General features: G+C 36.8%; 1 protein-coding gene across 2 annotated transcripts in view; it reads right to left on the bottom strand.

The window, feature by feature from the left end:
* The window catches only part of NRDE2 (NRDE-2, necessary for RNA interference, domain containing), an 81,807-nt gene extending 55,853 nt beyond the window's left edge, over positions 1-25,954 (bottom strand). For both annotated transcript variants that reach the window (XM_074235514.1, XM_074235515.1), the window contains exons 1-3: positions 25,850-25,954; positions 9,003-9,111; positions 7,447-7,680 (exon numbers count right to left, since the gene is read on the bottom strand). In XM_074235514.1, the coding sequence (XP_074091615.1) occupies positions 7,447-7,680; positions 9,003-9,111; positions 25,850-25,922 (416 nt within the window). In that variant the 5' untranslated portion in view covers positions 25,923-25,954. The remainder of the gene's footprint in view (positions 1-7,446; positions 7,681-9,002; positions 9,112-25,849) is intronic.
* Between the last annotated feature and the right edge of the window lie 1,224 nt (positions 25,955-27,178).

The following is a 27,178-nucleotide window of genomic DNA, read 5'->3' as shown; positions in this document are numbered from 1 at the left end:
GTTGAGGGAGGGGGAAGGAGAGGGGAGAGATGAACAAGAAAAGGGAGGAGAAAAAAACAGCTTTTTAAAAACCTCTTGGCTAAAAATTTGTTATTTGTAAAAACAAGCAAAGTTAAATATTTGAAATCCCACATCATATCAAACATACCCAAATATGCGGTATATGTACATGTCATGGAAAAGAGTACAGGAGTCTCAACTCAGTGAAACAGTTGAGGACATGAATGATAAGCATACCATACCCACCATCTCAGAAATGAACCTGTGAGTGTCACCAATACACACACATTCCCAACTTAAGATGTATAGAGTGATTTTCCTCATCACTTTATTCAAAGAATATACGCAAAACTCTGAAGTGTAGGCATTCCCTCCTCTGATATATATTATAGCCTCTGTATATCTTAATTGATGGTCTTCATGAGTTTCTATGGCCAACCTGGAAACCAACAGTCCAGTGATAAAGTTTTGAAACTAGCTACTGTCTTCTGAAAAATGACAACAATTCCATCATCAGATCTGTATTTGAAATCTTCTTGACCTGATAAAATTTTATGGGGTTTAGGCTATGAAAAGCATGGCCTTTGAGAATGCAGGGTCCATTCCATACAATGGTGAAGCATATAGGAGAGGAATATTAGAATAATTATAATAGTTCACACTCCTCCAGAATTTACAGTTCACAAAGTATTTTCTGGAGAACCATAATATTATTCTCACTTTGTAAATGAAGAAATGGAAGCTTAAAGGAGTTAAAAGTGATCTGCCATAGTCAGAGAGTTAGTATCAGAACTGAACCTAAAGCGATTTATTTTTCTATTACATCACAATGAATCCTACTTAAAAGTCTGTCTTTCCTTCCTTCTTTCTTTCTATGTAAGTTATCTCAACTCCAAAGGAGACATATTTTTTTCTGAAAAGTGGGGCTTCTTTCAGAATCAGCTATTAGAGTCAGACTTTGGAAATGATCTAATCTAAGTTATCCATTTAAAGGTTAAGAAAATGTGACCCATGTCTGCAATGGGGAATACCATCTGTATCCAGATAAAGAGTTGTGGAGTTTGAACAAAGTTCAAGGACTATTCCCTTTAATTTAGAAGAAAAAAAACCAGATATCTTATTGTCTGATCTTGCTATCTCTTATACTTTTTGTTTCTTCCTTAAGGATATGATTTCTCTCTCATCACACTCAAGGATATGATTTCTCTCTCATCACACTCAATTTGAATCAATGTACAACATGGAAACAAAGTAAAGACTGACAGATTACTTTCCATGGGGGGAGGGAGTAAGATTGGGGGAAAATTGTAAAACTCAAATAAAATCTTTAATGAAAGAAAAAAAAAGATTACTAGAAGAAAGAAAAAAAGAAAATGTGGCCCAGAAAAGTGAAGTAAAAGGACAAAACTGGGAACACTGGTTGAAAATTGCAGGGAGAAAGATTTCAGTTTCATTTAATGAAAACTTCTTTACCTTACAATTAAAACTACGTAAAAGTGAAATATGTTTCATTGGGAGGTAGTAAATTCCCTGTGACTACAGGTTGACTGATGACACGTCAAGTTATTATAGATGGAACTATTGTTTAGATATGGGTTAAAATACATGATCTTTCTAGTACCTTACAATTCTGAAGATTCTGTTATCTTACCCAGGGTCACATCACTCCTAAGTGAGAGAGCTAGCTTTCAATCCAGGACTTTTGGCTATAGGTCCAGGATTGTTCCTACTATACCGATGCTAACAATTTTATTTAGAGGGCTAATAAACTGAAAATGTGTTAGAAAGTTCATTTCATAGGGTTCAATTAGGTCTTAAATATTATTCAGGGTTAGAATCTATTTGATTTGGAATATGTGTTCTGAGCACTAAAATAGAAAAATACAGTAATACAGACAGACATGTAGACATCTATATATCTATCTATCCATCTCTTTGTCTTGCTCTACCCCTAGTTATCTAGCTATATCACAATGGTGGGGATAAGATGGGAAACAGAGTTGGCTGCCAGCACCATATCCCAGCACCCTGGAAGAAAACAAATTTGTCTTCTTAATATACCACCTTTGGATTTACTACAAATACCTTAACATAAACTGAAAGCTTTTGAAGTTAAACTAGAAATATAGTCCCCCAAGCAAAGGGAAGAATCCATAAAGATTTATGTCTCTAATAAGCCTTTGGGTGGAGGGGGAAGAAAGGGGGAACAAACAAACAACAAAAAAGTTTATAATGGTACTGACAAAGCAAATAGTTAAAAAAGTTCAAGCAAATATTAATAGTTATTCCATCACTGCCTACAGTTTTGTTGCCATGGAAATAAGTTCCATACTGTTTCTACACAAGGCATTTAAGGAAATGTTATGGGAATTCCAGAAGAGGGACACTCCTAGTCTGTCTCTAGGACTGATTCCCTCTGGGAAAAGCTGAATGAAGATTTTCTCTGCCAGTAGAGAAATTAAAGGGAGGAAAGAAGGGAGGAAAATCTCATCAACTGGAAATATGTTGAACCATCTCTGAAGGAAACAGGAAGCCAAAGTGAAGGAAGGGAAGGAACAATATCCAAATATTCCGAAGTTAGTTGTAGAACACCTAGAGAGTCAGCAACTTATCTCTATTTTGTTGAACAATAAGGTCAGTAAGCAGTTTATGATCCTGATTTAAGGGGGGAAAGATCACCCTTGCTTTGAAGGAGAAGAAATGTTCCATCTAGAAAACAGTAAACCAGTAGCTATAGATCTTAAGTTAAAGAAAAAAAAAATGATAGTAGGTGATTTCCTCCTAAGGGAAATAGAAAAAGCCAGCCCTTCTGCATCCAAATACAGAACCTCAGGAGATGGACTTTCAATCCATGACTCAAAGAAGAATTCCCATATTCACTAGTGCCCTTAGTTCCTTCCCCACCAGGGTATAAATTATCCAAGGAGATAAGATCCTGGGAAGGTTAAAAGGGACTATGCAAATTCTAGGCAAGATAATGAAGAAGATAGCTAGCAGGAATATGCATGATTAATAGATATCATCTAGCTCAACCTTAAGTTAGATATTTGATTTTCAGCAGAATGTCAATAAACTAACTAAACACAGTCTGGGTCACACAAATGATGCCATTTGTGTTGACATACAATGTCATGGATGGATACAATGGATGGAAAGTTATATCTATAAAGTTAAAAATTGTGATTTCCTAACACAACGCTCCTTGTACTTTTGGAAACTCCTTTAAGATTCATTGTCCCCATCTCTGAAATAGATTCAATAGTTGTTTTGTATGAAGGTTCAGTTGCAGAAGCATTAATCATGTCCCTACAAAATGAAGGCACTGTGCAAGAAAATAGAAATACAGAGATGAAAAATGAAAGTCCCAACCTTCAAAGATTTTACAATTTACTTGCAAGAATTTGACATTTATGCAGATGAACATAATCAAAAATAGAGCATTGTTGTTGTTTCAGTCATTTTTCAATACTGTCCAACTCTTCATGATCCTATTTGGGATTTTCTTGGCAAAGATACTGGAATGGTTTGCCACTTTCTTCTCTAGCTCATACAGGTAAGAAAATTGAGGCAAATAGGATTAATGACTTGCCCAAGTTCACACAGCTTGTAAATTCTGAAGCCAGATTTGAATCAGGAAGAAGACTCTGTCTACTAAGCTACCTAACTGCTCCAAGATAGAGCACAGTAAGGAAATATAGCAAGTGCTCAAGGAAGAAGAGAACACAGAGGAAATATTGAAGGCAACAGGAAAAAGAGAGGTCTAGAACTGAGTCTAGAAAAATCTTCTAAAAGAAAAGGATTTAGCAGGCAAAGATGAACAGAAGGTATACTCCAGGTATGTGGGTAAAGGACAATGGGAATGCATGGAAGTGGGAGGCAACAGGTAGAGTACAGAAACCACAGCTAGTAGTACAGTCTAACTGGAACTTAAATATCTACAGAAAAGTCAAGTGAAATATGGTTGAAAAGACACGTTAGATAGATAGAACCAGACTGTGGAGAACTCTGAAAGTCATGCTAAGGAGTTTGTTCTTTATTTGAAGAGCTTCAAAAGGTTTTTAAGCAAGAGAATAATGTATTATAAATGTTCCTTAGGAAAATTAATATGGAAGTTCTATTAGGTAAATTGGGCAGCTAGGTAGTGCAGTGGATAGAGCTCCAGGTCTGGAGTCAGGAAGACATCTTTCTGAGTACAAATCTGACCTGAGACACTTTCTAACTGTGTGGTCCTCAGTAAGGCATTTAACTCCATTTGTCTGTTTCCTCATCTATAAAATGAGCTGGAGAAGGAAACGGAAAACCACTCCAGTATCTTTGCCCCAAAGAAAACCCCATATGGGGGGGTCACAAAATGTTGGACATAACTGAAAAAACTTAACAACAATAAAAATTAAGTACAGTCCAAAGAAGAAAGAATCAAAAGGCAGGAAAATCAAGGAGGATGTTGTTACAAGTAGTTCCAGAAAGAAGAGATAGAGCTCCATATTAGGATGATAGCAGTCTGAGTAAAGAGGAAGGGGACTATATATTATGGAAAGAGTAGACAAGATTTGTCTAAGAAAATAATATATATATACGTCTACTCTGAGAAAAATAGCCACTAGTTAAGACTGCATTGACAGTTCATTCATGAAGGCATAAGTTTGCTCAAAGTTCTAAAAAGAAGCAGTTACTCATTTTTTAAATATGACAGACTATGATATATAAAGTAAATGAAGAGCAAATCATGCTTCAGTGATTTGAATTAGAATAAATGAAGAACCTTTGATTTACTGATTGGGAAATATGGATATCAAAAACTCTTGAATTACAGCACAACAAATATAATTTACCAAATTTTAGACAAAGAATTGAGATTTTAATTATAAAGTAAGAGGATCCAATGTCTGAACCAAGAAAGATAGGAAGTGAAAGGGCATATTTCAGAACTATGTTAACTGAACCTGAAACAACTAAGCAGTTGTTGTTAAGGGGTAAATCCAGTTGACCATAAAGAACATCTTGGAAAAAAGAACCAGAGAAGTCACCTGGCAAATATTTGTTTGGTCATAGTGAGTTGTTAGTTAAGCACAGTGTGGATTAATTCAGCTCAGGAGTGATCAACACATAAGTTATTTTTATCAAAGAACATTTATAGACAATACCGAAGTGTTTACTTTGTAGAGTTGTAAGTTAACTTGAGCATATGGATTTTCCTCATTCATACACTCCTTTCTCCAAGTGACCCCTCACCCTCACAGTTACTGAATGAATTGATGGAAAAGTATGAGCCAAGTTTATATGATGTATTTACTTTAATTTATGAGCATCTGTGATGCTATTATTATTATTATTTCTTTTGCCTTACTGTTTGGGGGGGGGGGGGTTTGCAAGGCAATGGGGTAAAGTGACTTGCCCAAGGCCACACAGCTAGGCAATTATTAATGTCTGAGGCCAGATTTGAAATCAGGTACTCCTGACTCCAGGGTCAGTGCTCTATCTACTGTGCCACCTAGCTGCCCCCTTTTGCCTTACTGTTAAATAAATGCTATATTTAAGATCTAAGTGTCACGACTGTAAATGGCTACTTTTGTCTAAATGGAAACACATCAGTGGGGGCTTGAGAGATGAAGTGGAATGTAAGGAAAGTATATTCCCCCACAATAGGGGGAATCTTAGAACTGTGAAAAAATGTGAGTACAAATATATGATGGTCTTTCTCTGGGAATACAGATCTGCCAGTGTGAAGATGGATTAGAGAAAGCAAAACAATAAATCCTTTTGTGAAAGGTATGAGGCACTATAATGGTGAGTGACCACCCTATGTACCCATTTCATTTGTCAATTGACTGGATGTGGAATGTTAAGGGCAAAGGAAAAGTCAAAGATGGCTGACATTTAGAGTGTTGATCATTAGTATTATTAATATTTTAAACAGATATTGGGAAATTAGAGAGGCAAGTTTAGTGGGAGAAGATAATGAATTTGGGACATACTGAATTTAAGGGGCTAATGGGACATCCTAAAGGAGATATACAGCACGCATTATGATGAACCAGAGCTTAGGAGACAGCCTAGAGCTAGATAGACAGCTTTAGGAGTTACTTTAATAAAGGTAATAATTGAACCCATGGGAACTGATGAGATTACTCAGATAAAAAGAGTAAAGAGAAAAGAGGGTCAAGGAAGAGGACACATATATTCAAGGGACAAGGATAAGATGATGAATCTAGAGAGACCATCAAAGAAATGTCAAGTAGAAGAAAAACTAATAGAAGACAATTTGGATTCATGTAAATTCCTTTGAAAATAAATTTTAAAATCAGCTTATGAGGACTAACAGGGAAATAGTCACCAACACATGAAAAGAATTACTAACAGGAAGGCTATTTCTGTTTAACTGCCACTTGAAACTTCTTTTACCTTGCTATTCAAGAAGGTAAAATTTGGTGCTTGGTATTCTAATGACATCTGAGACCTAAATTGGCATATCCGGATGACATATAAAGAACTTCAGAGCTCTAAAGTGCTTTTCAGCAGGTACATGATGTAGAATGGTCCCCAGAGGATTCACTGTTTACAGGTTGAATGGAAACACAAAGGGCTATATTCCATACTTGGCTCCAAGTATAGTGCACACTGACATCAATGGGAGTTACATGCACAGAACGAGAATGTGACAGTCTCCTAAGAGCTACAGAACACTTAACTACTTTTAAAGAACACATGAGACACATGCTTAAATTTTAAACTTCTCTCTCCAAATTTTCATATACAAATAAAGGAAAGAATATATTTAAATAACGAAAAATGCAGCAAATTTTATGCTGCACTTCCTGTTCTATCTATGGATGGGGCACTTTCACACAGAACTCGTTATAAGAAAAAGATGAGGCATGCATGGTATAGTAAAAAGAACACTAGATTTAGAGCCAGAGAACCTTGGCTCAAATCATTTCTAATTACTAGCTATGTGATGCTGGTGGGCAAGTCACTCGGCTTTTCTGGATTTTAGTTTCCTGGTTTTAAAAAAAAAGTGTCATGATTGTAAATGGCTAGTTTTGTATAAATGGAAACACATCAGTGGGGGCTTGAGAGGTAAAGAGGCATGAAAGGAAAGCTACATTAAATGAGAAGTGGGAGTGTCAGCCCAAACCCCATTAATTGGAAAATATTTTAAAAATAAAAATGCAACAGAATATAGATAATGTTCATCTGAGGTTTTGAAAATCAATATGAGGCCTCAAGGGATCTTTAGGTACAATTTGGTGACTTCTATTTCTATCCGAATTTGTCACCACTTCTCTAGATAAACACTAAATGAACAAGTGGGAGATGGCCTACATAAATGAATGAGTATCAGGAAACACTGAGTAGGACATACATAAGAGCAAATGACACTAGGATTCCTAAGAAAGGAAAAACTCAAATGACATGGTATGGGTATTTATGAACAGAAATACATACTTTGGTTTCTCAACTTCCTTTTTACTGTCAATGACTCCTCTTGTAGATATATCCTTTTCAGAGTCAGTAGCTGAATAAGACTCACTGTCACTAGACTGCTCATTTACTTTTTTGGTTTTCTTGTGGTGTTGGTGTTTTTTCTTTTTCTTCTTTTCTTTCTTCTTTTTTCTACTGGTTTGTTTATGCCTTTTGTGTGTATCACTGCCTTCTGAAAGGTCTGGTCTCAAAGGGCTTCTGTTCAGAAAAAATAAATCAATAAATCTTCTAATTATCCTCAAAGAATAATTAAGGGAAATATTAAGATACACTAAACAATTACAGATTGAAGGGGGAAAGAACAAGAAATAATGCTTACATAATTGAAACAGAACTTATAAGATATTCTTATAAGATCTGTGCTAAGAGAGTCTCAGCTACATTTATAAGGTCTTAAAGTTAGAGAAAAAAATATGTAACATTAACATGTACCTTTAAACAAAAAGCATCTTGAGATTAATTTTTCAAATCAAAAATAGGATTTTTTTTAAAAAAAGGCAACATTCTAAGAAGTACAATTTTAGTCTTACTCATTCCCACTAACATGGCTTTAAAGGCAAAAAACTGAACCTAAGTCTTGTTCATAGTTTCTGAAGATTAAAACTAGGCAATATAAACAATTCTTTCTCAAATTCAGTAGCACAGCAGCTTTATCCTTCCTCAAAAACAAAGGCTTATAGCACTGTATACGCAGGCCCAGGGCATAAAGCATATAAACAAAGGTATACAAATCTATGTCTGCAGGACAGCTCCATAGAGTCATTACCATAATCTTCAGCAATGGACTTTTAAATTCAGATACAAATTATATGTTGGTCTAAAAAAAAACTTTCCTCAGAATTTCAGATAATCCAGGAGTAGAAATGAAAAGGCACAATTATCAATTTTTATGAAAAGAGATCAAAATATAATAAGGAACTATCTTAACTATAAGATTTGAGAGATTATTAAGATTAATAAAGTTGCTTAAGAGAGTCAAAAGAAAATATCTACATTATCTATAACAATGTAAATAAAGTCAACATGGTCAGGCAGAAAAAAAACTGTTCAACTATAACATTTAATTTAGTAGAGTCATACTGTCTGTTAAGGAGTATTTCCCCCCTTTGTTTTAATAAATTGATACATTTTTTTCCTGGGGAAATTCACCTTGTAAGGAAGGGAGGAGATTTGGAGCTTTGTTTGGAAATGTCTGTTATATCAAAACTAATGTTAAAACAAATAAAGCTGCTTAAGAGTCATGATACTGACATGTCCCTCCTGGCCCAATTACAGAGGCACTTCCTGTGATGTCACTTTAAAATGGAAAGAGGAGAAAGAAGAAGGGAAGAAAAAAAGGAAATTGTTAGTGAGATAAGGGAAAATATAGTTCAGAAAAGATCAGCATAGTGTTTATTAGTCTTTCAAGGAGTTTCATTTAAGCTAAGACGTAGAAGTTCCTTCTTATACTAGTCACAATGGCAAATGACACAGCATGAAAGGGAAAAAATTCATTAAGAAAAATGTCAAAAACATACTACCTTATGAGCAGTTCCTTCTCAGAAGTAAGGGATGCAATCTCTATAGTATTTTGTTGCAGGGTTGGTATGTTTCCAGTACAAAAGCTTGAGTTGCTCAACCAATCTAAATCTACACATAAGGGGGGGAAAAAGATAAATAAAATTAGCTCAAAATGCTCTAAAAAAAGCAGGAAATTCATCAAATCAGCCTATGACCTAATTCACTGCCAATGTCAGGAAACCATTCTAAATAGTCAAAGACAGCGAAAAGGAGTTGCAAAAAACTTTATCTGGCAAAGGACAGGAGGATTTTAGCACACTTAACTATTTAAGACTATAAACTCTCTTGTCTTATCCAGCTACCTTGTAAGTAAGTCAACATCAATTCAATTCAGCAAATATTTACTAAATGCTTCCTATATATGAAGCACTATTCTAGGTGTAAAGAACAAACAAAAACCAAATAATCTCTGGTCTTTAGGAGTTTAAAATCTACTGCAAGTGCCAGGTAATCTGAGTAGGTTCAGGGAAGGTTTCATCTAGAAGCAAGAAACAAGATTTTGAAAAGACAGAGATGGGATAAAGTACATTGCACTTTATAAATGCTTTTTTCACTCATTCATTCATTGAAGGCACAGAGGAATGATTTGTGGGAATATATATAGCACCAGGTGACTGGATTCCAGGTTAGAATTGACTGGAACTCAAGTACCTAAAGAGAAATGCTGATATGAAGACTGAAGCTATATTGTAGAAGAGCTTCAAAGCTGGTCTAAGAAGTTTACATTTTAATTGTAAAAGCAATAAGAAGCTACTGTAGACAGTGGGTGACAGAGAATCTCCACCCTCCTTTGGGAAGAGTAGCAACTTCCACTCAATGACAATCATTCTTAACCTGGTCATATCCTTTCTAATACTGGCTGCATCTGCACTCTTTCTCTCCATCTCACAGATTGGGGGGGGGGGGGAGGTAAAATGGGGAGAATTGGAATATTCTGTGCTTCCCACTGCTACTTTCAAGTCCATCACTCAATTACCTCTCTTCCTCTGAGGTTCAAACTTCTCCTTTCTACCACCAAATCAAAGTCCTGTTGCCTATATCTATAGACTGCAAGTCACTCCCCCTTCATTCCTCAATGAGATTTACAATTTTTCTCTCTTCCTCAACTTCTGTCCTCAAACTAGGTGACTTCAACACACAGAATGACCTTTCCTCAAACTCCTTAAATGCAGTTTCCTAACCTACTCACTTTCCATGAGCTATTTCTTCATCCTCAGACACATGCAAACAGAGTCATACCCTTGAAACTGATAAGTCCAAAACAAAATTCATTATCTTTCCCTCTAAACTCTCCATGCCTCCCACCTTCCCTAACTGTAGAGGGCAATACTATGCTCCCAATCCCTTAGGACACAAATAGATGAGATATCTTTGACTTTATCACAATCTCTTACCCCCTCCCCATAAACAATCTGTTGCTAAGACCAGTTGATTTCACCTCTGCAATATTTCTTGAATACATCCCCTTCTCTCCAAAGACACTGCCACCACTCTAATGCAGGCCCTCACCATCTCATAACGAATATTGCAATAGCCTGTTGGTGGGTCTGCATGCCTAAGGTTTCTCCATACTCCATTCTCCATTCATTCATTAAAGTGATTTTCCCAAAACACAGATTCAATCATAACAGACCTCTATTCAATAATCTCCAATGGCTCTCTATCATCTCCAGGATCAAATATAAAATCATGTTTGGCATCAAAGCCCTTCATAACCTATCTTTCCAGTCTTCTTAATGATTTATTCCTGGACATATTTTTGGTGTAGTAGCAATGACCTTCTGTCTGTTGCACAAGATGCTTCACCTTTTAGCTCCCAGCCATTTCGCTGGCTATCCCCACATTCCTGGAATACTCAACTTTGCCCTAACTGACTGCCCTGGCTGTCCTGTAAGTCTCATCTCACCTTTTACAGAAAGACTATCCTAGCCCCTCTTAATGTTAGTGCCTCTTCTCTGTAATATTGATTTGTATATTGTCTCCCCATTAGATTGTGGGCAGAGACTGTCTTTTGCCTCTCTTTGATCCCCCAGTGCTTAGTACAGCATCTGACATGTAGCTGATGCTTAATAAATGATTGATTGACTGATTGATTCTAGTGACAGGAACTCTAAATTTTAGGAGACAGAAAGCAGAGATAGGGGAGATGCACCAGGAAATAGTCTGACACATCTCTAGACTATGAGAACATATTTCAAAGTATCCAGACCTAATTGCCTACAATCCTATATAGAAATAGATACAAAAAGGAAACTGTCAGAGATATAATTCTGAAAACAGAAACAGAAATCTTTCCAGTGAGTAAGAAATGAGGCAAGAATTTTATCTAAAGGACCAATGGGTTTCACAGGGGAACTCACTAGTCAATTTAGACTTTTACAAAGTATGCAATAAAAAACAAAGAAAGGAAAGGTAACAAAAAAATCTGTACAAGAATAGGCCTGTAAATACAGTGTAATAAGGGTTAAAATTCAGAATAAACCAAGGCTGGCAAATAATGCTAAGGTCAACAGAAATGATCTTTTTTTAAAGAAAAATCTCTTTGGGGAAAGAGGAAAAAATCAAAGGAAGGATAGGATACCTACCTAAGATAGATAGGTTGTACAAGAATCACAGATGAGAGGGAAAAGATATACCTACTTAATTTTTCATTTGCTAGTTTTGTCTGTCAAGGAAAATGATCTTTTGACAGAGAAGGAACAAAAAGTGTTTAACAGGGAGTTGAGATCAAAGTGAGTAAGGAGAGGGAAAGAGAACTAGCTGCCCTGAATAAGTTTAAGTCAACAGAGCTAAACTGTATTCTAGGGCACTGAAAGAATTGAAATATAAGCCTGGGGAATGGGAATGTGATCTGATCGGTGGGGAATAAGGGAGGGCAGCACAAGACTGATTGCTTATTTGTTTCCCCAATTTCCCAAACATATTACAATGTACTGTCTGTAAAACAGGCCCCAATGAGCAGGACTTCTTGAAGATATGTAGTGCCAGTTTTGGAGTCAGTAAGACATGAATTCACATGCAGGCTAACAGTTACTAGCAGTATGACCCTTGGGGATGGATTTGACCTTTCACAGCCTCAGTTTTCTCACCTATAAAATGAGGATAATAATAGAATCTTTCAAACAGAGCTGTTGTGAAAATTGTAATAACAGGTAAAACACTTTGCAAACTTTAAAGCACTATATAATGTCCTACTAGATTTAAAACTATAGTTTAAAGCAGCAGTTATCAAAACTATTTGGTATTGGTTAAGAAACAGAGTGTAAATCAGTGGAAGACTGCAAGACACAGTCATAAATAACTATATTAATCAACTGTTTGATAAACTCAAAGACTCCAATCTCTGAGATAAAAACTCACTATCTGGCAAAAACTGCTGAAAAATTGAAGAACAGTTTTTTGGCAGAAACTAAGCATAGAACACATTTCACACCAAATACAAAGATAAAGTCAAAACAGGTACAAAATGGGTATGCATTCGATATAAAGGGTGATACCAAAGGAGGGTTAGAGAACATTATGAAACACAGAATGGATAACTGCTATTATATTAAATTTGAGATTTTGCACAAATACAACCAAGATTGGGAGAGCAGAAAGCTGGGAAACAATTTGAGTCAGTGTTTCTGATAAAACCTCATTTGACTCAATTACATATTTTAGAAATTTTAGAAACATAAAAATATAATTCATTCCCTAAATGATAAATGATCCAAGAATATGAAGAGGCAATTTCCAGATGAAGAAATTAAAGTTATAGTTATATGAAAAAATACTGTAGAGATACTTAGAGAAATGCAAATTAAAACAATCCTGAGGTACCACCTCACATCTATCAGATGGCTAATATATCAGAAAAGGGAAATGATAAATGTTGGAGGAGATATGAGAAAACTGGGACACTAATGCACTTTTGGTAGAATTGTGAACTGATCCAACCATTTTGGAGAGCAATTTGAAACTGTAACCAAAGGGCAATAAAACTCTGCATATCCTTTGACCCAGTAATGTCACTACTTCCATCTCTATCCCAAAGAGATCACTAAAAGGGGGGAAAGACCTATATGTACAAGAATATACATGACAGCTCTTTTTGTGATGGCAAAGAATTGGAAATTAAGGAGATGCCCACCAATAAGGGAATGAATGAACAAGTTGTGGAATATGAATATAATGGAATATTATTGCTAATAAGCAGGCAGATTTCAGAAAAACCTGAAAAGATTTGTATGAACTGATGCTGAGTGAAGTGAGCATAACCAAGAGAACATTGTACACCTTAACAACAACATTATACAATGATCAACTATGATGGACTTAGCTCCTCTCAGCAATACAGGAATCAGACAATTCTAAAAGACCTTCAATTGAAAAATGCCATCCACATGCAGAGAAAGAACTATGGAATCTCAATGTAGATCAAAGCATACTATTTTCACTTTTTTTTGGTTTTGCTTTTTTGCTTTTCCCGTCTTGGTTTTTTTCCTTTTTTGTTCTGATTCTTCTTTCACAACATGACTAATATGGAAATAGATGTAACATGAAAAAAAACCTCACCTCTGACCCTACCAAAAAAGGGCTTTATACATACTAGCTACAATTATTATTGTTATTCTATTCCTGGCAAAATCCTAGAATATATTATTAAAGGAACAGTTTATGAGCCTTTAGAAAGGTAATCACTAAGAGTTAGAATAGGGCAACTACAAAGTCCAGGGGATAGAATGCTAGGTCTGGGTTCAGAAAACTTGAGTTCAAATCTGGCTTCAGAAACTTTGTAACCCCAGGCAAAGTCACTTAAACTTGTTTGCTTCAGTGTCCTTATTTGTACTACTAGTACTAGTACTAGTACTAGTACTACTACTACTAGTAGTCCTTTGATATTGAAGAGGATGGACCAACCAAGTGACTGGAAGGTGTGAGTGAGTTGCACTATTATGTTCATCACAGTGAAGAATATGCAGTGCAAGGCCTCCTCATTTGCCTTTTCCAGAATCATTCTATCTCAGGGACTAATTTATAGGAAACAGGACTGACTGCTGCAGGAGTCTCTTGACCTTTAATAAGTTTCAATGCTTCCCATATGAGTGAGGCACCACAGCACATTATCAAATACCATGCATGACTAGCATGTGAATTTTGGAGACAGAATGCAACTACAGGTACATCCTTACACCTGTCTCTCAATGGGCTAATTGTCAAAATGAGCTGAAGAAGGAAATGGCAAACCACCCCAGTACCTCTGCCAAGAAAACCAGAGTTGGATATGTCTGAAATGACTTGACAGACTGAACAATAAAAACAATAGTAGAATGGCTTCATCTATAATAGGTCATGCCAAGCTAACCACATTTCCTTTGTTGACGAGATTACTACATTGGCAGATCCAGGGGAATACAATCACAATCCACACAGTACATCTGATCAAGACATCTAACAAAGTGCTGGATGTTCTCCTCTGGAGACAGAGAAAGTAGACTAATGAATATAATTGATAAGTTTCAGAAATGTTTGAATTATTAGTTCTGAAGAGTAATATGAATGGTTAGGTCTCGTATTGAAGGAAATCCCTAGTCAGTGCATTCTAAGGGTCTAGTTAGTATGTGTGTCAATTTTCAGGTGACATAAAGCTAGGAAGAATAATTAATTCACTGGATGACAGAAAGAAGAACGATCTCAACTGGCTAGAATGAAAGACTAAATCCAGTAAGATAAAAATTGAATAGTTACTCTCACAGGTCCAAGGATATATGCAAAATTCCTCAATTACACTGAAAAAATCAACTTCACAAGTAAATGATGAGGGAGGCATGACTAGACAGCAGTTCCTATGGAAAAGAACTGATTTAATAAACTACAAGTTTAAACTGGCTCAACAATGTAACATGGCAACCAAAAAAAAAAAAATCTAATATTATTCAAGACTCCAATAAGAAAAGCTTGGTGCCCAGAACAAAGAAAGTAATAGTTTACATTGTTCTTTGCCCAGGTCAAACCACACCTAGAACACTGCAATCAGCTCTAGGCATCAAATTGTAAGACCATGGAAAAACTAGAGTGTGCCAAAGGAAAGCAATGAGGACAGTGAGGATACCAGACCCTATGCAGGTAAATGGAAAGAACTAGCAATGTTTAAAGCCTTAGAAGGTACATGAAAGTTATCAAACTTTGACCCAGAAGGACAATAAAATTTTGCTGTCAATTTGAGCTTAGTTCTAGTACTGTTTAACGTTATCAGTGACTTGGAATGTAGGTATAAATAGCATGCTTATTAAATATACAGATGGCACAAATAGAAGGAAAGTGAATACACCATCCAAAAAGATCCTGACAAATTAAATCACTGGGTTAAATCCAAGTTGACAGAATTTATTAGCCACAAATACAAAGTCTTACACTTGAGTTCACAAAAAACAACTTTATAAGGACAAGATAGAGAAGGCAAAGTTATCCAGTAGTTTACCTGAAAAAAAAAAGGGGGATTTCATGTACTATATAAGCTCAATATGAGTCAATAGTGTGAAACGGTAATGAAAACATGGAATCCAAGGCTAAATGGATCAGTGTCCAGAGTCACTCTGGACATCAAAGTTTCTGATGTCTAATCTGTCTGGTGTCATGCTGACTAGGGTAAGAATGCATCTGGAGCATAACATCCAGTCCTCATCACATGTTTAGAAGGATTTTTATTGTATAGTCTTGATTTTAGAAGAGGACCATGCTATCAGGGAGATGATATCATGACTTGCAAGTAAACTGGATTTATGTGAGGAGGGCTGTGCAAATGTCACCAGTCTCACTTTCTTCTCAGGAGCCATCTGGGTTCAGTGTTAAGATATAGATCAGAATTACTAGAGACCTTGTTTTTTTTTTTTTAAGCAAAAATTTAACAGTCTGTTTAAAGGAGGCAACACCCATTCAGAGATTAAGGCAAGGTAAGAAATGAGTCAAAAAAAAAATCAATCTGAGAGGGGAAGACTCTCAGGGTTTCTGGTAAAAACAGAAACAATTATTTGCATTCACTATGAGCCAATCAGAAGCCAAAAAATGACTAAGTGGGGATTAGAGAAGGCACTAAGAAAGGTAAAGGACCCTGAGATTATGATGTGAGGGTTGATTGAAGGACTTAAGACTGAGGCCAGATGATAATCACAGCTATCCCAAATAGGAATGGACTATTTCAGGATATACTAGACTTTCCTTACTTACAAGTTGTCAAATAAAGACTAGGTAATCACTTGATAAGTATTGTTTAATAAAATTCAAGAAGCATTCATCAAAGTAAACCTTATATGCAGTTCTGGGCTAGGAGCTGGACATACAATGATAAAAAAACAGAAGTCTTTGACCTCAAGTAGCTTACATTCTTACCCTAGAGAAAAATTCATATTCATTCACAGACTGGAGTAGATGATTTCTGCAGTTATATCCATTTCTACAATGTGATGATAAACGCAACATACAATGTATATTGTATTTTGGTTTTGAACTCTGCACTTTCATTCTATTCTTATGGGGATGACTGTTTTTAATTAAAGTTCAGGCTTTTACACTGATATCTTGAAGAATTTGGTCCACCATTTCAACCTGTTAAAAAAAATTTAATTTGGATTTCTGTCATTTAAAATAATAGCTATCACACTTTCATTTTGTGTTCACAAATTTGGTAGACGTGTCTCTGGTGTCTTCATTGAAGTAACTGACAAAAATGTTGAACAGGAGGGAGATGACAGAACATGCCACTAGACAACACATTTAAGATTCACACTCTATCAGATAGGACTTGAGCTGAGCCTTGAAAGAAGAGTAGGTCTTATGTAATCCAAGTGGATTGGGGTGGGGGTGGGGGGTAAGAGGGAAAAGTGAGAAGGCAGTCCAGGCCAAAGTCAAAATATTAACAGAGGCACAGGAACGGAAATAGCCATGGCTTGTTAAGAGAAAATTAGGAAATCACTATGGCTGGAGAATATAGAGGATGTGCAATGACGTTAGAAGTAAGGGAGACCCTAATTATCTTCTGGGGAAGGCAGAGAAGACTGACAATAATCTGTGCCAAACCTGGAAGAACAAGTAGAATTTTCATAAATGCAAATGGATTTGTCTGGTCAGTGATGCTGGGGACGAAGGAAAAAATGACAAGGGCAAAGATTTGAAAGTATTTTGTGGTGAGTGAAGAACCAGGACCATTCAAATGAAAGATTCATATTGGGAAGTAGTAGGGGACTAAGGTTGGAAAGGCAAATTGAGCTATATTGTAAAGGGTCTTGAGGGTCCTAACTGGTAACCAGAAACCACTCAGAGTGTGTCATGATAATGTTTTAGAAATATTAATTTGGCTATAAAATACAGATTTGCAAAAGAATGAATTATATTTAAAAGTTCTATATTTTTCTTCTTTTATTAACTCAAAAAGAAACAAGTACTAAAGTTGTTATACAAATAGGTTCATGGGGTGAAAATGTTTAAAACCTGTCTTGCCTTTAGTACAAATACACCACCAGCCATGCTCTGCAGGTGCTTGAGGCCTAACCAAATTCTGGCAGCAGGGTAGCAATCATTTTAATAAGCTCTGCTTCTTCAGTTCCAAGAATTTCTCACATCATCATGAAATACCACTGTTATTTTTCTCTCTCTCCTTTTAATCATTCAAAAGCTTTTCTTTTAATTTAACCTGTTATCTACAAAGCTGCTTTTTCTCAGTAAGGGTTCATGGGCACAACACAAATGTCTTAAGGATATTCAAATTGGTGCTCCCTATTAACAAACTGAAACAATGTATATACAGTACTTGAACCTTTGGCACAAAGAGGAAAGAGACCCAAATGAACAAAATTCACAATGCTATCTATATTGGTCCAACATTCACTGAAGGTCCACTATATATAGGATTAGAAAAAAGAATTATCTGCTCCCCAATCCCAGACTCAAGGACTTTGTAATCTAATGGGTGAATTTAAAATCACTGTGACACAAATGCTAAAGAGAATTTTTCAACAGAATTTCGTGCAGTCCTAAGTCATCCTCATGCCCAAAGACTCTTCCATTTCTTTTTCTTTTTACTGAAGTAGTCCCCATTCCCTTGGGTTTAATGCCTGGGGAGGTAAATTTGAAAATAGCTCCTGTTGCTCAGTACCCACTTATTCTCCACCAGAGGTCACTGTCATTTCCCCAACGACTTCCTGCAGCAAATGAGGAAAAAGGATAAAGCCACAACAAAAATCTACACAAAGACCAGAAAAGTCCATTTTTATGTAAAAGTCTCTAATAATGGAGATGAAGAGGTAAAATTTAGAAGATTCAAGTTAAAAAAAAAAGATAAAGTCTAATTCTTTTCCAGAATTTTTCAGACAGAACAAGCAAGGTTTTAAGGATGCAATTAAGGCTTTGCCATAGGGACCATGTGAGGAAACAGTTTGTAAAGAACTAAGACTAAGGTAATTGGAGTTAGAACTCTTGAGTTTTCAAGCTATATCATCAATGACTTGCTTTGTTGTGCCTGATGTTTCCAGAGTCATTTTAAAAGTGGTTGTATTTTTCATTGTTATATTCCTTTATCTCTCTTGACATGATAGAAATGGATACTAAAGCATACCTTTTTCTTTCTTACAGATATGTTTTATATAACTTTACATATATATAATAATGCTTGTCTTTTCAAGGGGCAGGAGGAAGGAAAATAATTTGAAATTCAAAAATTTTAAACATGAATGTTATAAAAATTAAGGAAAATATTTAACAAATAAAAATATTTTTTTTTAAAAATGGGGGGGAAGAGTGAAGACTTTAGATCCTAAAATATCAGAACTGAAAAAAACCCTTAAAAACTAATCCCAGTGCAGCCCAATTCACATTTATAACCTAGAGATCAAGAGGTCGAGGGAAATGACTCACCTCAAGTCAAACAATTATTAGTGACAAAGCCCAAACTGACTCCCAGGAACTATAGTAATACTCTCAAAAATATCTTGAGATCTTCAAATGTAACATGCTATTTATTCATTCATTCACTAATCTTTATTAAGTGATTACTATAAATTACACAAAGACAAAAAAAACTTCCTACTCTCAAGAAATTTACATTCTCCTGGGGGAAAGGCATACAACACTGCACAAAATTAAATACAACATAGACACAAAGAAGATAAAATAATATCTGGAAGGGGGGGTAACATTAGCAAAAAGGCAGCTGGGGAGGGGGCCAAAACAAGAATCCAGTAGGAGGTGGCATTTGAGCTAAGTTTTGAATGATGTAAAGAATTCTAAAAGAGAGGAAGAGGAAGTACATTCCAAATATTAGGAATAGTTTGTGTACAAAGGGATGGAATCAAGAGGGAGAGAATGTGGCCTATGCAAAGCAAGTAAATCAATTTGACCAGAAGACAGAATTAGAAAATAGAAAGAAATAAACCTGAAAAGGTCAGCTGGAACTGGATTGTGAAAGATTTAAAATGCCAAACAGAGGAGTCTGTATTTTACTCTAGAGGCAAAAGCAAGTCCCTAAGGCTTCTCAAAAGGATGTTCATCATGATTAAGCCTACACTTTAGGATTATCAATTTGGCAGTTGTGTGAAAGAGAAATTGGAGAGGGAAGAGGCTGGAGGCAGGGAGAGTAATTAAGAACCCACTGCAGTAGGGGAGGTGGGGACTGCTGAAAAACTAAATTAAGATGATGACTCCGAGGAGAAAGATGCCGAAAAACATCAAGGAAATTAACTCAAAGAGATCTGGCAAGTGATTAACATGAAGGTTGAAGGAAGAGTTGAGAATGAGTCAAGTTTAAAATATAGGTGACTTGAAGGATGATGAAAGGAAAATTAGAAAGAAGAGAAATTTTTGGAGTAACAATAATGAGTTTTGGACATGTTGAGTTTGAGATCCCTACAGTATATCCAGTTAGAGGCATCTAATAGGTGATACAAGACTGGACATCAGCAGAGAAATCAGAGCCAATTGCATAACAGCAGAATAGCAGAGTCTATGGGAAAGTCTACATTGAATTTGTTTTTTATTCCTAACCTTATTGTTAATTTAAGTTTTTAGGATCACTTCAAATCTAATTGAAACTAGGTTATTTGAAATGAAGATGTCTCATTGAAATAGAATGACAGAATCCTCTTTTATATTTATTAATGTCCTCACATCATTTTCAAGTGTACAAGTGAAATAAAATATCTATTTAGATAAGAGTGCAAATACTGGGCAGGATGTTACATATTATCCAAAGGCCCACAGGGATACCAATTCCTAACTGAGGATTTAAAAGGAGTAATCTGATTGGTTGGCAAATAGTCTGACCCCGTAAGGTAAAATGAATAGACAGGTTGAAACTTGCTAGGCAATTAACACTCTTTTTCATGCTTTTTTACCGAAGAGATTCAAGGAAAGAAACAGGGTAAAAACAACATGTGGGAAACCATTTCTGGCCTTTAGCCAATAAAGAACAAGCTATCAAGAAGAACTAAAGACTAAGGCATGCCTCTAACTTTGTATTTCTAATGTAATTTTACAGGAAATAATACAGTGACTCATTACCTGAATACTTTAAATCTGAAATACTTTTGTCAAGTCTTTATTATGTAACTAGACTCTCCCACAGTGGAGAATGTGCTTTAATTCAATTACAGTGTGGACAGATGGAAGAATTACCAGGAGCAGTAAAAATTTAAAAGCAAATCTTAAACTAAGCTTTGCTAAAAACATCTAAAAACATCACTCATAGATTTTTTTACTTATTTGTTGCCTGATAGGTAAGCCAAATATGAACATAAAAATTTTCAGAATTAGCTGCATAAATAATCAAATATTTAGGGAAGAAGATGGCATATAATTTACTAAAGAAGGAAAGCTCTCCTAAAGGATCACTGGGCAAATAACTATGCTTACAAAGAACCTAAATATGTGCTTTAAATATGAGAAAAATCAATAATGACAACAAATCACATTATATAATATGTTATGGTTTATAAAAGGGTTACCTTATAACCCTACGAGCTATGTTGTATAATCAATAGTAGCTACTTTTAATGACACGAAAAGTCAAATGACTTGTCCAAGGTCACCTAGCTGACAGAGAGGAAATTTAACTCTGATCTCTTGAATCAAAGCTCAGGATTTTTCCTACCACACTATATTCCTATGATAACAAAATACAAAAGATGAAAAATCAACATTGAGGAGAGATAACCTACAATTTTAATGAATTTTGCTTGACATACTAAAGCTGAAGTCTGAAAAAAGCCAACTAAAAATGTAACAACCTAAAAAATCTGAATAGTTCACATTGGCATAGCACTTTACAGTAATAAAACATTTATAAACTGAGTCTCATATTTCTCAAATTGATCAATATTCCAGTTTTCACTCCAATTTTAGAGGTGGGAAATTAAGGCTGGGTGATGTTAATAGACTTGTACAAGGTCACAGTATTATTAAGTAGTAGAGCTGAGACTTAAGTATTTGAACTCCCAGTTCCAGACTCTTCCAGTCTATCACACTGAGTGATGATTAAGCACCAGACTAAATTCAGCATTCTAATTTTCAAAGTGAGCTAAGAGTTAGAAGGGCTAAGCTAGGTGGTCAAATGGATAGAGCTCTAACAGGAGTTTGAAACCAGCTTCAGACACTTGACTCATATCTGCTGTATGTGTGATCTTGGGCAAGTCACTTAACTCTGATTATCTCTCATCCAGAGCTATCTCCAGTCATCCTGATTCATATCTGGCCACTGGACTTAAATGGCTCTGGAGGAGAAAGTGAGGCTGATGACTTAGCACAGCATCCCCTCACTCAAATCTAATTTACACACTTGTCATGTTATCACCTCCCTGATGTCATAGTCTTCTTTGAAAATGAAGGGAAAAACATGGGTTAGAATTGGAAACTTGGGTTCCAAACCCAGTTATATCACTTAATGAATAACCTTGGGCAAATCACTTGAAAAAAATAGGTATAACACTATATAAGCGCTTTACTTCACATACTTCTCTTGAGGATCAAGTAAAAAATAAGCACATATGAATTGCAATTGATTATTAAAGAAGGTTGTTTAGTGATCCAACCATTCTGGAGATCAATTTGGAACTATGTCCAAAGGGTCATCAAACTATGCAGATTCTTTGATCCAGACAAAGTACTGCTAGGTCTGTATCCCAAAAAGATCTCCCCACCACCACCAAAAGGGAAAAGGGTGGAGGTGAGGGAAGGTGGGAAAAAATTCAAAACTCAAAAAAAATTGTTTTAAATGAGGGGCAGCTAGGTGGGGTAGCGGAAAGAGCATCATCATCCCTGGATTCAGGAGGACTTGAATTCAAATCCTGCCTCAGACATGTACTAGTTGTGTGATCCTGGGCAAGTCACTTGATCCTAACTGCTTCCACTCCCCAAAAATGTTAAAATTTGTCTTTACCTGAAATTGAATAAAATGAAATTACTATTTTAGAAAAACATATGCTGGGGGGGGGGAGAATAAAAGCTGTTCAGAAAACAGTACAAAGGTACAGAACACATAAAGAAGCATGAACTATGTGAAGTCAAAAGATAACAATGATGTAGAAGGCAATACATTGAACTGGAAATAATGAAATCTAGTTTGGGTTTTGTCCTGTGACCTTGGGCAAATCATTCTATCCTTAGTTTCCTTATTCGTAAAATAACAACCCTGGACTGGATGATTTTAAGTACCCTCACACTTCAATTCAACAAATATTTATCAATCACCTTATCTGAAGGTTGGAGAGATACAAAGATTAAATATTTGTACTATCTATCTCACTCAAGTAGTTAGGTTAGAATGAGATAAAGTGAAGCACTTTGTAGAGAATAAACCTCTAAATATGAACCAATTATTTATTATTATTGTTATTATTATTATTAAAAGGGGAGAGTGATTTGACAGATATCCAACTGGCCTCAAAGTTGGGAAGACCTGGGTTCAAGTGCCACCCTGGACACACACACACTGGTTGCACGACCTTGATCAAGTCATAACTTCCAAACTCCCAGTCAACTTTCTAAGGCTTTAAGCTAGAGAACAGCTGAGGATCACTGGAGGAGCTTCCTCATCAAAAGTTACCCAAGTCAAAGAAATTACATGTAAGGACAAAAAAGTATTAAGACATGGTCCCCACAATCACAGAATTTGCAATGTAATGGACAATGCAGAACAAACAAAAATAAGCATGATTTAATATGTTTGGTAGTGATATTTAATTTTATATTTTTCTACAAAAGTGGAATTGGTTCAGATCACAATTGTACCACTTTAGTTTTGTATCTTAGATAAATCACTTAATGTGAGTCTTTTTTTTAAGGTTTTTTTTTTTTGCATGGCAATGGGATTAAGTGGCTTGCCCAAGGCCACACGGATAGGTAATTACTAAGTGTCTGAGACCGGATTTGAACCCAGGTACTCCTGACTGCAGGGCCCGTGCTTTATCCACTGCGCCACCTAGCCGCCCTTTAATGTGAGTCTTAATCTTCTCATTTGTAAAATGGGGCTAATAATAATACACTTCAAAGGCTGTTGTGAGTGAAGTACTTAATAGATCATCTAAAGCACTAAAGTAATGTGAGCTACTAATAATAAATGGAAATAATAAGTATAAATCTATTTTTACCAGAACTGAGATCTAAATTCTTAGCATTATCACTTCTTTCTTTTTTTTAAATTTTTTGAGGTTTTTGCAAGGCAAATGGGGTTAAGTGGCTTGCCCAAGGCCACACAGCTAGGTAATTAAGTGTCTGAGGCCGGATTTGAACTCAGGTACTCCTGACTCCAGGGCTGGTGCTCTATCCACTGCACCACCTAGCTGCCCCTATCATTTCTGTTTAATAGAAATATAAATATATAGACTGAGGACTTATTCCTTTCTTCCAATTTTGACTTTTCAAATCCCAACTTTCTTACCACTCTGGCTTCACCGTACCTTTTTCCTATTGCTTCCTTCTTTCACTCAACTGTCCAGAACTTCATTTGACAGACATATCTAGATAATTCTGTTTATTTACAAAGACAAAAGCTAATATACATCCTTAATTCAACTGAACATAGTAATGTAATAAAGGACCACAGAAATTAAGGGGGAAAAAAAGACAATATTTGTTCTCAAAGATTATACAGTCTACTAAGGAGAAACTATACAAATGCAAGGTAAGTATAATGAAATACGGAAAGTAACAAAAGTAAAAAAGCTATCTTAGCAACTTGTTCTAGGAAAGTCTAAGTTAGAGAGTATATTCTCATTTTGGAAAAACAATTCTCAGAGTAGGGAGAAGAGGGGGGGGGATGTGCCCAGAAATCCTTGTTCAAAGGGAAAACAAGGTCAAAATTATTTTAAAAACAATACTAAGGGGTGGCTAGGTGGCATAGTGGATAAAGCACGGGCCTTGGAGTCAGGAGTACCTGGGTTCAAATCCGGTCTCAGACACTTAATAATTACCTAGCTGTGTGGCCTTGGGCAAGCCACTTAACCCCATTTGCCTTGCCAAAAACCTAAAAAAAAAAACAAAAAAACAATACCAAGTAGTCAAGCTATTAAAATAGTATTTCCTTCTCCAACTATCTATCTGTGTGATGGCAGATTTTCTTCTTATACTTCAAGTAAAATAATAAATATATATGACAATAAATTAAATGCAGATGTAGATGAGAAATCAACAGTCTTTCTATCAAGCCAAACATTGAAGGGGGTTGCAAAAATATGTAAAACAATGGCACTTCTAAATTTTTGTTTTGGAAAACAAAATATAAAGGGCCACTATATACATATATGTATATGTGTGTGTGTATATATATAGTTATTTCATTTTAAAATATTAACAAATGGGATAATTTTGTGATTATTTTAAAAAATTTATCAGTTTTCATTTCTAATCCAGTCATGGCCATAAATAAAAGTTCCTTGGGTTTTCAGTTTTTTTTTTTTGGAAAGGCAGTGAGGTTAAGTGAATTGCCTAAGTGTCTGAGGTCACATTTGAATTCAGGTCCTCCTGACTTCACTGTGCCACCTGGCAAAATTTTTAAGAGCATAAGGCAATAATTTTTTTTTAAGAGTGTGAAGGGGAGGGTGACTAGGTGGTGCGGTGGATAGAGTCCTGGATGGGTTCAAATCCGACCTCAGACACTTAATAATTAATTACTTGGCTGTGTGGCCTTGGGCAAGCCACTTAACCCCATTTGCCTTGCAAAAACTAAAAATAAAGAAATAAATAAACAAATAAATAGATAGATGGATAGATAGATAAACAGATAGATAGATAGATATAAGCGTGTAAGGGGAGAAGGGGGTCTTGAGACTAAGACGTTTCCTTATAACTGACTTATGGGCATTTACTTTTAACTTCTTCCGGGGCGGCCAACAAGCTTTGCTAAGCACCCGCCCTGTGCCAGCCCGTGCTGGGGGCACGAGGAAGGTAAAGGGGCGCCCCTGCCCCCCGGAGCTCGTCCTGTAACACGCCAAGCTCGACAAGGCCCCGCTGTTCGTTGTTGTTGCCGGGCTTTCACCTGACACTCGGGCCCCGCCATGCTGGGCACGCGGTGGAGAAAACCCACGAAGCGCCCGTGCCCCCGAGGCTGGCACTGCCACCCTTCCTCCCGTCACGCACTCGCGCACGCCGCTCATCCACCGGGCCCGCGCCCGACCCCTGGGGAGGGGGGAACCTCGGCGCCTTTCCCAGAAGGCTTTGCTCCACCGCAGGGCATGTCGGGAGGATGGAGCTCGAAGGGATACCCCGAGCCCCGGCACCCCGGGCGGGGCGAACGGGGATGCCCTCCACCCCAACGAAGCCCTCAGCTCGCTCGCGCCCTTACCCCTCCTCGAGCTGCCGCCAGCGGAGGACTCAGGGGCCGCACTAACCCCCGCAAAAGCCGGGAACAGGGCCATGGCTCCGGGCCGGGGCCGCTGACCCGCCTCCGTAACACGCACGGAAGTAGGAAAAAAAAAGCCAGATGTCGAGCTGTGCGCATGCGTCCGCTCCGGCGCGGGGCATTGTGGTAGATGTAGTCCGTTGGCGCTTGTAGGAATAGAGCATCTTATAGGGGCTTCAAGCTGCGAGACACCCTCCGGGTCAACTTCATTTTACAGTATCTTCAAACTTGCCCAAGTCCACATAATTCAAATTAATAGACATTTTTAAGGGTTTAGTATGTGTCAGATATCCTGCAAGAACCAAAAGCACTGGTTTGCCACTTCTTTCTCCAACTCATTTTACAGAAACTGAGTGAGGCCAACAGGGTCACAGCTAGGAAGGTAGGTAAGGCTACATTGGAACTCAGGATGATGAGGAGTCTTCCTGATTCCAGGCCTGGGGTGCTATCCACTTGGCCATCTAGCTGCCCCAACCTGCTAACTGGGGATTTTAAATAAAGGGCAAAATAGCCCTTGTCCCCAGCGGACATCATTGCCTAAAGAAAAGGACAGCACACAAACAGCCATGTACCAACAAGGATAAACCAGAAATAATTAATAGAAGGGGAGGCATTAATTGTTTTTTTTTAGGTTTTTTGAAAGGCAATGGAGTTAAGTGACTTGCCCAAGGTCACACACTTAGTAGGTATCTGAGGCCACATTTGAACTCAGGTCCTCCTGATTCCAGGGCTGGGCCACCTAGCGAGGCACTAATATCAAGGGGGGATCTGGAAACATAATGCACAGTCTAAATATTAGGAAACTAAGGCCAGGGAATCCAAGTAAACATAAATATTAAGCTGAAGAGTCACTTCCTCTGACTCCATGTTTAATGCTTGCTAAGTCAGCTATGTTACGTTCACAGTGTAAGGCAGTGTGTAACAGTGCATCTCGGATTCTATCACTCCCCTTGTCACAGTTGCCACAACACTTGGTTGCCAAGTCTTGCTAATTCCAGTTCTGCAATATTTCTGCATCCATCCCTTTGTAAAACCACTCAAATAGTTCTGACCCTAGTTCAGATCCTGTTCATCTCTCATGTGGATTATTCTAATAGTTTTAACAGGTTTCTCTTATCTTCTTTCTCCCCGACTCTGCAATCTATACATAACTGTCAGTTCTATATTGGGAAGATTTATCTATGTTACATTCCTATCCAAAAGCCATAAATGGCTCCCCATTGCCCATAGAATAAAATATAATTTCTTTTATTTGGCATTTCATATCCTCCC

This window comes from Macrotis lagotis, chromosome 4 (genome assembly GCF_037893015.1).
Source record: "Macrotis lagotis isolate mMagLag1 chromosome 4, bilby.v1.9.chrom.fasta, whole genome shotgun sequence".
NCBI classification, from domain to species: Eukaryota; Metazoa; Chordata; class Mammalia; order Peramelemorphia; family Peramelidae; genus Macrotis; species Macrotis lagotis.
The sequence above is the reverse complement of the archived record's forward strand: the minus strand, read 5'-3'. Positions and strand labels throughout refer to the sequence as shown.